The following is an 11,869-nucleotide window of genomic DNA, read 5'->3' as shown; positions in this document are numbered from 1 at the left end:
AAAAAAAAAACTATATATATAATATATACTAAGTAATTTAAGAGAATTATTTCAGTATTTTATATATATATATAAATATTATTATTTAAATTTAAGAAGAAACCTAGCGTTATCTCTACTATTAATAAGGGTAAAGTAGCGGTGAGAAACCAGCAGTTAGAATACTACTCTAATAATCCTGTTTTCTCAACTGGTTATTTAACATCTATATATAAGGTAATCTAGGCAAAAACTGCATCATTCGAATGCTCTGATTCTGGAGATTCAAACAGTGGTATTTTCTTAATTTCCAGAGGTGGTTTAGATTTAATATGGATTAAAACGTCTATTTAAACTCCTTTTATTCCCCCTTCGATATCTCTTCTAATCCTTAAGTAATTCAAGCTAAAGCACCACTATTCAGCACTAAAATAGCTTCTCTTTCTGATTCTATAGGTTCAAAGCCTATCTCTTACCCCACTTCTGCCCCTGAGGCCTTCTGTGATTAGCTATTTAGCTTTATTAGCTCTACAGTTAATTCTACTACTATAAAGCCTTCTTTTAACCCCTCCCTTACTATTCAGCCTTTTAAGGCTGAAATTAACGCTAATTAGGACCTTTTCGACCTTTCTAAGCTAATTAGCGATTTTCCTAGATTTTCTGAGGATTTATTTAATATAAATTCCTTTGAAAACTAGGTTAACTCGCCTGCTGAGATTCTACCCTCTACCCCTCCCTAAACGCCTAAAAATAGGCCTATTTAGACGCCTAGAAGGTCTCCTAGGCTTGAAATTCAGATCTAATCCCTCTCTATAAGTTATTATTATTTATTTAATTAATATATATTTAAATATACTAATATTAAAAAGCCTCAAGAAAAATCTAAATATATAGATTTTTCAGGGGAAATTTAAGCTAGATTTGAATGTAAGAAGTGTAAGAGGGGCTTTTTAACCTCTATAGCTTTAAAAATGCATCAGAGATGGGCTGAAAAGCAGGGCTTTTATAAGAAGTATTTTTAGTTATATAGTATAGGTTAGGATTGCTTTTTTAGGTTAAATATACTGTTATTACTGTCTTTAGTACTTTATATACTTAATATATTAAAACTAGATTTTTCCTATATTTTCCTAGATTTTTAAAGAATTATTTAGAATTTTATAAATATAAAGTGATATATTATTATTTTTCCTATTCGGGGGTACTTAGAAATACTTAGCAGTTCTAGGAGTATAATAATAAGAAGTTATATTTACTTAAAAGCTATTATTCTATACTTTTATAGTTTTTTTAATATGTAGTTATGTAGTATATAGTATACTATATACTATAACTACAGTAGTATATAGTATAGTTATAGTATAGACTTTTTCTTTATAGTATACTATATACTACAACTATATACTCTATAGTATACTACATACTACAACTACATATAGTCCTATAGTACTGTAGTATATAGTAGTCAATGCTCTAAATATAATATAGAAAATTATAAAAATATCTCTTATAAGCTTATTAAGATTATCCTTAGTTTCTAAGGATAAATTAAAGACCTATAAAAGGTTTTTAATCTCTTCTATAAAATATATAATATAGTTTCTAAATAAGTAGTATTTAAGTATATTAGTTACTTATAGTTTAGTACTAAGATTTAATATATTAGAAACTACTAAAATAAGTATATAGTAATCTAAGCCTATATATTAGTAGCTTAATATTTATATTTTAACTAATAGTAGGTTTATTATAATAAGGTTAAGAATATTTCTAATATTATATATTTACTTTTTAAGGTTATTTATAACTATAAGGTTATATTATTTAACTTAGTATTAGAACTATAATACTTCTATATTTAGTTTAGTATCTAGCTATTATACTAAGTATATAATATTAAAGTCTCCTATTATAAATAACTTAGCTAATAGGGTTTATTACTTAAGTATAGTTAAGATATATAGTTTATTACTATCTCTATAGATATTAAGGTAAAAAATATTACTAATAATAAGTCTTATTATATCTTAATATAGCTAAGGTATAATTTAAGTTATACTAAGATATTAGTATAAATCTTTAATATATATAAGAACTTATAGATAATTATTATAGTATATCTAAGTAAGTTTTAGGCTATATAATAAGTATCTAGTAATTATATAAGTTTTATTTAGTCCTTTATTAAGGTTAGTATATATAGAGACCTAAAGCTCCTATATAAATATTAGGTTAATATAAGCTTTATACCTATATAATAGTATAAAGCTATATATATCTAAACATCTAGTAATATTTACTTAAAAGACTATAAATCCTCTATTTATTTAGTAAGGAAGTAATTAAGGTTTTAAGTTTTATAGGAGTAGAGGTAGTACTACTTTTAGAGTAATTTTCTCTTAAAACTTTAAAGATATTAAACTTTACTTCTTTAACTAGTAATAAAAAATAGTTATAGCTCTATATCTTAGTTAGTAATATATATTATATTTATTTTATAGGGTATTTTATAGCGTTATTTTCCTCTATAATTTTTTTAGCTTTTATATTTTTCTAGATAATATTCTTCTTCTAAGTTTTAATAGGATATATAATTTTACTATAGTTTCTCTTTATCCTTAGTAAGTACTTATTATTAATATTTTTATAATCCCCTTTATAATTAGTATATTAAGTTAGGAGTTAATAATCTTTATATACTCTTTCTAAACTATAGTTATAATAATATTAGTTCTTTTAGTATAATTTAAACTTATACTAATTAAAGTATTTTAGGTATTAGTTAATATTTATTTTTAGTTTAAGCTTAATAGTATAATTATTATTTTATAGAGTAAACTACTTAACTAAAGGTATCTTTTTAAAAATAATAATCTAAGTTTATAAAGCTTATCTATTAATATAAGTAGCTATTATATACTTTATAAGTTTAAGTTTTAACTACTAAAGGACCTTATTAATAAGGATTAGCTTTATATTAATAGATTTTCTTCTAAAGTTAGAGGTTATAATTAGGATATTATAAACTATATATATAATCTATATCTTAAGTTATTTAATAGTACTTATATTAAGTAATTTAAATAGTTTAGAGCTACTACTAAGTATTCTCTATTAAGTTCTATTAGAGTTTAAAGTAAATATAAAACTAATTTAAATCTTAGTTATCTTTATAATATTACTATTCTATAGTTTATAGTATACCTTAATCTCCTTATAAACTATTAATAGGTATATATTTCTAGATCTAATATCCTTTAGGATTCTAATAAAGAATCTATTATCTATAAGTTTAATATTCTTAAACTATTAAACTCTATTTTAAGCTATAACTTAGCTTTAACTAAGCTATATACTATAAATTACTATTAAGTCTTAAATACCTTATTTACTATTTCTATAATTAGTATATTAAGCTATTCCTAACTAAAAGTTAATTAAGTTTCTTCTAATTCTAATATTTCTAATAATAAAGTTATTAATAAAGCTAATAAATTCTAGTTATTATCTATAAAAGTTATAATAGAGAATTATTATAAAGATCTTCTTAAAGTATTTAGTTACTTTATAATATTATTTCTCTACTCTTAATACTATAAAATATACTTAGAAGCTATTAATAAGGGTTATTCTAATATAATTAAATATATCCTAAAAATAAATAATTTCACTTAACCCTTATATAATAGAGGTTTAGCTTTAATTTATTATTAGTCCCTATATAGATATATTATATATTACTTTCTAGTAGTTTAGTAGTAATAATATACTTCTAAAAATATCTAATAATAAATTCTATATAGTTTATTTTCTCTTAGTTTTAAATAGTAAAACCTCTTTAAGAAGTTATTAAGAAAGGCTTAAATCTATAAAAGTAGTAATATTTAGTAACTATAGCTTTATAAGTAATAGGATAAATTAGAATTATATTACTAATATAACTAGAGGTTTAGTACTAGCTATTTCCTTATCTTTAGCTATAGCTAAAGAAAAAGAAGAAAATAGGTAGTATTAGTATAATTAGTATAGGTTAGTATAACGCACTAATAGTACGTACTAAGAGAAATATAAAGGAGGAGAAGTTGCGTTTATTGTCTGTGTCGATAGCGACTGAGGGAGAGTGGTGTAAAGCATAATTACATCTTGCAAATATGATAATGCCGCTTAATCCCAAAGTCGCACAGTCGTACGACCTGCCTCGACCTGCGCGAGCGAACCAACGTGCATCTGGAGGCCCTTCCGACTTCCTAAAAATGGCTACTAGCCCGCTCGTGCAGGGTGGAGATAGTATTAACCTGATGAGCTGTTGGCGAATGTTGCATCCCACAACCCGATGGCATGCAGCCAAGTCGCATGCCGGAAGAATCTGCGTCGAGTATATATGTCCACCAACAAAACAGACTTCGCTCCAATTTACCATCCACCGTTGCCTCTCTTTGAACCTGATTGGGTCTTTTGAAGGAGCTTATCAAGCCCAACTTCCATGATGAGGTACGTTTCTTTAGTCCTTCTGGCCATCGCAGGCCTCCAGTGCCACGGTACAGCTGCCATCCCCGCCAACAACACACATACCGAAGCTTGCACCAATCCTCTCGTCAGACACGAATGGCGACACCTGTCTTTGGAACAAAGGCTTGACTACATTGATTCTATAAAATGTCTGATGGCCCTTCCGTCGGAGGGTAACGACCTGTGGCCTGGGGCAAAGTCCCGATACGACGATTTCCAGGGCATGCACATTTACTTGACGAAGCAAGTCCATTTCAATGTGAGTGAACCCAGAGATTTGATGTAGTCGAATCATTGGTTCAAAAAGGGGCAAGCTGATCGAATTGCGGCACAGGGCCCATTCCTTCCGTGGGTCGACGATACATCCTCCGGGTGGACCGACGTGAGTCTTGTGGCTGATACATAGTAGATGGCATCGCTGGATGCTGTATCTCTTCGAGTCAGAGCTACGCGCCAAATGTGATTACAAAGGCAGCCTCCCATACTGGGACATGGGGTTGGACAACACCGCCGAGAGTTTCGCAAAGTCCCCTGTCTTTGATAACATCTACGGCGTGGGAGGAAATGGGCCCTATATCAAAGATGTCACCGATCCGGAAGAGTTCCCAGTTCAGAAACCAATCGAGATCCCAGAAAGATCTGGAGGCGGCAAGTTTACCTTGAGTCTTCGTGCGGACACTCCCTAACTTGATGATCCAGGCTGCGTCCAAGAGGGACCGTTCGCTAACATCACCGTACCCATGGGCCTCGGTAAGCATTCCTGCTTGCTTTTCGAGATGAAGTCACTGGTGCTGACAATGCCGACTACGTGATACAGGGTATTCGCTCGAGTATACTCCTCACTGCCTCCGCCGTGATTTCAGCCTACCCATCATCACGAGCGCTCTCAGTGATGAAGTCATCAACCGGACCCTGTCCGCGACCTCATTTGACGAGTTCAACTTGCATATTCAGGGATACAGTATGCAGGTTAGCGGCATGACACTGCACGCAGGGATGCACTTGGGAATCGGTGGTGCAGTTGGAGACGTAAGTCCCACTCCATACATACTGAAGTTGTCGCAGGCTATTTCACGAGCTAACTGGAGATACTCTGGCAGGTTGCTGATATGTATTCATCGCCCGGTGATCCCATTTTCTACTTCATCCACGGCGCTCTGGATAAGATCTGGAACGAGTGGCAGCGCATCGGTAGGTGGCCTTTTGCTCTCAGAGCATCCGTCTTTAGTCATCCAAATCTTTCGTTATCCAAAATAATCTTGAGTTTGGTTGCTGACAGCCATACTGTCGTAGATTGGCCAGCTCGTAAGACGGACATTGGCGGACCTGATGTTATATGGGCCTACCCCGTCAACTTCTTTGGAGACGTCGCCTACGAGAACATCACTCTGCAGTACCCGTTGTCTTTCCCGAACTTCAGTGGGAATATGACTGTTGCTGAAGTGACGGACATTCAGGGGGGACCCTTTTGCTATGAGTACAAATGAGGGAAGCGGCCCACTCCTATTCTGGAAAGCATCTTTAAGATCATTGTGGCATTTCAACCCGAGATTATGTCGAAGATATGTTACCTCATCACTTGAAAAAGGAAGACGTATCATCCTCGTAGTAATTCTTATTGTTGAGGACTTCGGCGCGCACACAAACCTTGGAATCCCTGCATAAGAAAGGCTCAGGCCACACGATGTATTTAATCAAAAACATCCAAGGATTTCACACATGTAGGCAACATCGGGACAAGAATATAGAGGTAGGATGAGGAGCATGCACTGAAGTTGGTTCTTTCACGAGCGCGCTTAAACTCAATGTCTAAGACATGACCCCTGCAGCTGCAGGAGGCCGACAAGGCGTTCCACTAAAGTGAGACCACATGCACACTGGAATTACCGAAAGGTGACTGGCAAAATCTTGGCAAGAAATGTATTAAAACACAGATCTGGTTCAATCAAGGCAAAGCTATCAGAGCCTCGGTGTCTATCTCCCTCCTTCACAATGTCCTGCACCTTGGAGGAGCGTCAACGAGTCTACCGGACCTGCCGGGCAATCTTCAGTGGCGATGCTGCTCTCTTTCGCAAACCAAAGAAAATCAAAGAAACACTTCTTCACAATCGCGGCCCGCTCAAGCATGTCTTCCAGGAATTCGGCGAAGTTAGGCTTGCAGATATAGTGAAGCAGCTGCTGGAGAATCGGCTTTTCGAGTCAGACCTACGAGCCAAAGTCGAGTTTCCTGAGCTTTTCAGGACATCCCCGCAACAAGATGCTCAACGAGAAGCATCGGAAGCGGACGCGGCAAAATCAGTTGCGGATTGCCTTGGCGAGATCGCGCGCTTCGAAGAGGAGGAAGACATCCCTGAGGCGAATGATCTTGAATTTCTCACGAGACCGTTGAAGCATGAAGTGAGCATTGAAGGTTGGTCGGAAGCCCTTCGATCCAGCTACTTCAGTTTTTCTAACACAATGACCCCAGAAACTGCTATAGTACCTACCTCACTCAAATCATCCATCCCATCGCTGTATCCATCTTACGTACCATACGGTGCACAACACGCCATTCTGACTACGGCTCAGACCGTTTTAGAAGAGTGTTGCTTTGACTTTGCTCGCAAAACCATTCCGGACGCCCTTAGTGAGAGAGGATGGGATTGCGCATCTGCGGTAGAGTTGACCAAGTGGGCCAGAGTCCTCCACAAAGAGCTCCCCCAGGGCTTGTCAGGAGTAACTGTCCAGTCTGCATTGGTTTCGACTCACCAACTTCGACATACCGCCGTCCACCGACTACGCACCACTGCTCGCGGTATCAGTCGGCTCCTAGAGTCGGCGGTGGGACTTGCGGAGGCTCTCAATGATGTCGCTCGCGCAGCTCAATTAGAAGAGCTAAAGTCGGAGTTGGATGGCAAGATCAAAGCCATGGAGATGAGCAAGAACGTGTTGGAAGATCGTGCGGCAGCCGGGCTAGAAGAAATACGCCGCCAAAGAGAGGAGCTCGATCGCCAGGAAAAGCAACTCGTATTGGACATGTTGACTGAGGACCGCGAGTACAAGGACCTGGTGGGGAAGCTTCTTGTGGCGTCAGTCAAGGACATCTTTGAGGACAGAACAGACGACGGAATGGGCAAGGAGGTGGAGCATGTGAATGGAGAAGTGCATGTCAACAGCGCCAAACTTAGCTCAGCGGACGAGAGCGAGGACGATCCGGATCTGTCACTGCAATAACCTTTGACATGATCCTCAACAGAAAGTCGTGCCAAGCTTCGATAGATTGAACAACATCAAATTGTCTAATGCTCAAGTAGATTCACATACTGAGTCAAACCTGTCGATAGAGTCAACTATGAGATCTGAAGCAGAGCCTGAAGTTCGTAGTAAGGGAATGGCTTCAAGTCCAAGGCTCCGCCGTCAAACTAGAAGTTCTGCCCCTACAGAAAGCCAGAAGATCCAGCCAAGCGCAGAAGATATAAAGGTTCTACTTAAAGGAAGCGAAAATGTGCGACAAGAAGGCTAGATTAAACCAGGAACAAATCGTTTAGTCGCAGAATGCCATCGAACCCACTTCTGTCCAAAGGTCTTCTTCAACATTTCCTCCTCGTCTTGTACCCTTACCGAAACTTTCCTCATTATAACCAAGGCCGCGACACCATAGCAAGCCAAGCCCCATCCGTCCAACCGGGCCCGCAAGCTTTGGGAAATCCAACACCCGGCAACCCCATCCCAGCGGAACAAGTAAGCCAGGTTCGCCAACAAAACAAGCACTTGCCCCGTGTAGCCTGGATGCTGAATATATCGATACACTCCCGTCGTGGTAAGCCCGCTTGGCTTAGCGAGCTGAAACGTGAAATTCCTCCCAAGCTGGGCAAACGCTAGAAGGCGAAGCGGCGCACCGATACCAATAATGAGAAACAAGCAGGTGGCCGAGTATCTGTTCCACGTAAAGAGATGGCGATTGATATTTTCGGGGTTGCGGCAAATGCAGTTGGTCGTTGGAAACGAGGACGCTATAATGGCGTGGGATATGCCAATGGCCACGGTAATAACGCGTCGCACGAATGATGCTTTGGGCGTTGCCCAAATGCCGAGACGGTCTGTTCCCCATTTATCTGTTGCCTCATTTGGAGCTCTGGAGCAGAGAGCCGTGAGAACGCTGGCGACGACTACAGCCGTTGAAAAAGACAGTGATTGCCAGGAAGACATGACTGCTGCGTTTGCGACGCCGGTTTTGGGGAATGATTTCAGGACCTTTGTCAATGGGTACTTTTGCCGATGGAAAACTACGAGATGAACGAGTGGGAAATGGGTGCAGAAGATATACGTTTGTGGTCTGAAACGGCTTCACCATGTGAACCTAGGTCGAGGCGGCGTTCGGAGAATTGCATGCCGTCTCCGGTCGGCGTTCCGGCGTTCAATGCCGGTCTATCCGTCTCCCAGTTCCACTCCCCGGCTAACGTCAACTCACAAGTTGCACTCATGATCCGTTGCCATCTCCGTCTTCGGCTAACGAATCCTAGCATCCATTGACTCACGAGACATTTGCTAGCGTCGGGCTGAAAGAAAAGCCTCGCACGGTGGCACATGCAATCCCGTAAACGACATGCCCAGTACGGGACAGCTTGCTCTGAATGTTCGAGGACCAAGTCCCGCTGCATCGCAACTTCTCCGGGATCGCCCTGTCAAAGGTAATTCTCGAGCTGTTTCAATCGGAAATGGTAGCTCACCCTTCTTAGATGTCAACGCCTGGGAAAGGAATGCGTTGCATCTAACAACAAGCGGAAGCAAAAGAGCGGGTCGAGCGACGGGCCGTCTCAATCCAGTCAATTGGAAGCAAAGATTGATGGCTTGGTCTCTCTAATCACAAACAATACCCATGCAAAATCTGTTGGATCAGTGTTGACCTCAGACAACATCTCGCTGCCAGTAACGCCATCGCCGCAGACCGACAGTGATATATTCTCAGATGTCATCGGGCTCTGCTCATCAATCAACGAAGACAGCATCCTCTTAGACTTCACCCAAACTCATCACCCTCACCTCCCCTTTCTATCTCTCCCATTTGATCAATCCCCAAGCTCACTACGCCACGAACGGCCTTTCCTCTGGCTCTGCATCGTTTCCGTCTCCCAGGCCCACACACTCCCGCAAGCAGTACTCAACGACAAGATCCGGAGTGTAGTAGCGCAACGCATGGTTCTCAACCTAGAACGAAGCCTGGAGCTCCTACAAGGCCTCCTCATCTGCATAGCATGGTACTCACTCACCACATCAAGCATCCCCCCCAGTCATTATCTTGGACACTGCTAACGATCGCTCTGTATTCAAGGGGCAACTTCCAAGTCCACCAACGCCCATTCCTAACCCTTTTCACCCAGCTTGCAAACACAGTCGTCTTTGATCTGGGTCTGAACCAGCCGCCGCAGACTACCCCCGAGGCAATGCTACGGTTGACAATCCACCGGCCTTGGCTATCTGCCACCCACACGGTCGAGGAGCAGAGGGCCGTGATTGCGTGTTATTATCTCAGCTCCATGTAAGTTCACTCCTCGCTGTTTTCTATGACGTAAAAGGGCCTGCTGATAGCATGAGGGCCAGCGTGTCGTCATACATGCGCCGAACGGATAAGCTCCTCCGGACGCCTTACATGGGCACCTGTCTAGACGACTTGTCACGCACAGGCGTACCTGGAGATCTCACACTCGTATCGATGGTCAAGACCCGCAAAGTCCTCGAGAAGGTCTTCTACTCCCCTCCAAACTCAAAAGCTTTCGCTCCAGAAACCCCATCGGACTTCGTCGCTTTAGTGCTGAAAAGCGAGCTGAATGAGCTCACCACCGAGGACCCTTGCCATGCAGAAAGTCTCAGTAAGAATCCTCCCAAGCAGATACGAGCTTCGACGACTGACACATAAGAGCAGTAACATCATGTCACCTCACCTACGCCTCCTTCGCCATCTCGGAATTCACCCTCTCATCCTCATCTCCAGACCCACTGAATTTATTCAACACGTATCAGGCCCTCGAATTCTACTTCAAAGATTTTCTTTCCTTTCAGCCAAGCATCTATCCGGGCTTCACGCTAGCGGAGCTGTTCCAGATGATGCATGCGTGCCTCTCACTGCGCAAACTCTCATCCCGGCTCATGACACAGGTATACAACGAGGAGCGTGTGGAAAAGCTTGTAAGTTGGTATCGGCAAGTAAGTCGATACCTCAAAGATGCGTCGAAGTGTTCTCCGCAAAAGAAGGATGGGAGGGCAGCGGTATTTGGCAAGTTGGCTGGCATGCTGGAGTCTTTTAACTGGGGGAACAAAGAAAGACCTGAACGGCGGTATGATAATGACTTGAATATGAACGGGGTAGGGGTTGAGGCATTTCTTGGGGAGGAGTGGCTGGGATTGGCGGATCAGTTTGAATGCACATTTTGAAGGTTCAACAGCCTCCAATATTCTCGCTGGTAAGGGCACTCACAAAAGCACTATCACTTTTCTACGTTCTCACGCTTTTCTCTATAACGCTGGCGGTTTCAACTTCATGGGACATCGCGTTGTTCCCGCTTCACTCAAGTAAATGATTCGTGGGTTGGTTACGTCGAGCCATACTTTTGCACTTTCACGTCTCTTTGATCTCAAATATCGCGGTGTACCGTGTACGTGTGAGACCACGGCCGCATACTAAGACCAACGCAGGCTGGCTAAGCCATCATTGCAGCAGACTCGAGGAACTTTTCAACACGGGTCTCATCTTCTGTCTCAAGACCTGGTCATATTTCAATTGGGTTTCCTCATTCATAGGTGACTCGATCTCCGTGATATCATGGGTATCAAGTTCAGGTAATAATTGCCGAGACGGCCCCGTAAACCTGCATCAGACTGTATTCCGTTCTTGGGCTCAAGGCTGTGATTGGCCAGTTGGACTAGTCCTGCAGACAACCCCGGAGGCAATCGCGGATCGTTTCCGCAAAGCACCAAGAAATTAGATCAGGCTGAGCAGACACCAAGACCTAAACCCAACATTCCAACAAATATCAGCTTACATCTTCAACACTGTGCTTTATCTCCACCCCTTTTTTCTCGGTGTCTCATCCACAAGATCAAGGTCGGGTACTTCCCATGCAGTCGTACACCTATCAACCGTTGCCGCGCGGTTCATCCGTCTACTGCGCTTGAAGCCTCACGAAGATGCAGACGCCCCATTGCAATGCGAGCTCTTCCATTACCCCCTCACAGATGACAGGAAAGGAACTCATCTGTATGAGGCTCTGTCCTACTGCTGGGGACCTCCCAGTGAGAGCCAGAAAGTCTTCACCGGTACAGGGTATTTACAGATCACCGCCAATCTACACGCAGCGCTCGCACGTCTTCGAGACCCTTTTCTTGAACGCGTCATATGGGTAGA

At 41.0% G+C, this 11,869-nt stretch overlaps 4 protein-coding genes and 1 pseudogene across 5 annotated transcripts; 4 read left to right on the top strand and 1 right to left on the bottom strand.

The window, feature by feature from the left end:
- Window positions 1-4,465: 4,465 nt before the first annotated feature.
- On the top strand, window positions 4,466-5,975 carry GCG54_00000172 (Tyrosinase-like protein orsC; the record flags this gene model as incomplete). Its single annotated transcript, XM_045400313.1, has 7 exons — window positions 4,466-4,747; window positions 4,823-4,836; window positions 4,898-5,157; window positions 5,188-5,238; window positions 5,306-5,517; window positions 5,589-5,679; window positions 5,782-5,975. 7 exons carry the CDS (start codon window positions 4,466-4,468, stop codon window positions 5,973-5,975), a joined length of 1,104 nt encoding a protein of 367 aa, XP_045261964.1.
- A 505-nt stretch (window positions 5,976-6,480) lies between these two features.
- GCG54_00000171 (uncharacterized protein) lies at window positions 6,481-7,701 on the top strand (the record flags this gene model as incomplete). The annotated part of the gene is made up of 1 exon (XM_045400312.1): window positions 6,481-7,701. The coding sequence occupies one exon, from the start codon at window positions 6,481-6,483 to the stop codon at window positions 7,699-7,701; it is 1,221 nt and encodes a 406-aa protein (XP_045261963.1).
- Window positions 7,702-7,986: 285 nt separating this feature from the next.
- Window positions 7,987-8,676, bottom strand: GCG54_00000170 (uncharacterized protein; the record flags this gene model as incomplete). The annotated part of the gene is made up of 1 exon (XM_045400311.1): window positions 7,987-8,676. The coding sequence occupies one exon, from the start codon at window positions 8,674-8,676 to the stop codon at window positions 7,987-7,989; it is 690 nt and encodes a 229-aa protein (XP_045261962.1).
- Window positions 8,677-9,101: 425 nt separating this feature from the next.
- Window positions 9,102-10,899, top strand: GCG54_00000169 (annotated as a pseudogene). Its single transcript has 4 exons — window positions 9,102-9,725; window positions 9,800-10,006; window positions 10,069-10,337; window positions 10,391-10,899. Coding segments are annotated over exons 1-4 (1,609 nt in total).
- A 753-nt stretch (window positions 10,900-11,652) lies between these two features.
- On the top strand, window positions 11,653-11,868 carry GCG54_00000168 (uncharacterized protein; the record flags this gene model as incomplete). Its single annotated transcript, XM_045400310.1, has 1 exon — window positions 11,653-11,868. The coding sequence occupies one exon, from the start codon at window positions 11,653-11,655 to the stop codon at window positions 11,866-11,868; it is 216 nt and encodes a 71-aa protein (XP_045261961.1).
- Between the last annotated feature and the right edge of the window lies 1 nt (window position 11,869).

The sequence above is a fragment of the Colletotrichum gloeosporioides genome, assembly GCF_011800055.1.
Source record: "Colletotrichum gloeosporioides strain Lc1 chromosome Unknown consensus_59, whole genome shotgun sequence".
NCBI classification, from domain to species: Eukaryota; Fungi; Ascomycota; class Sordariomycetes; order Glomerellales; family Glomerellaceae; genus Colletotrichum; species Colletotrichum gloeosporioides.
This window is presented reverse-complemented; position numbering and strand designations above follow the sequence as displayed.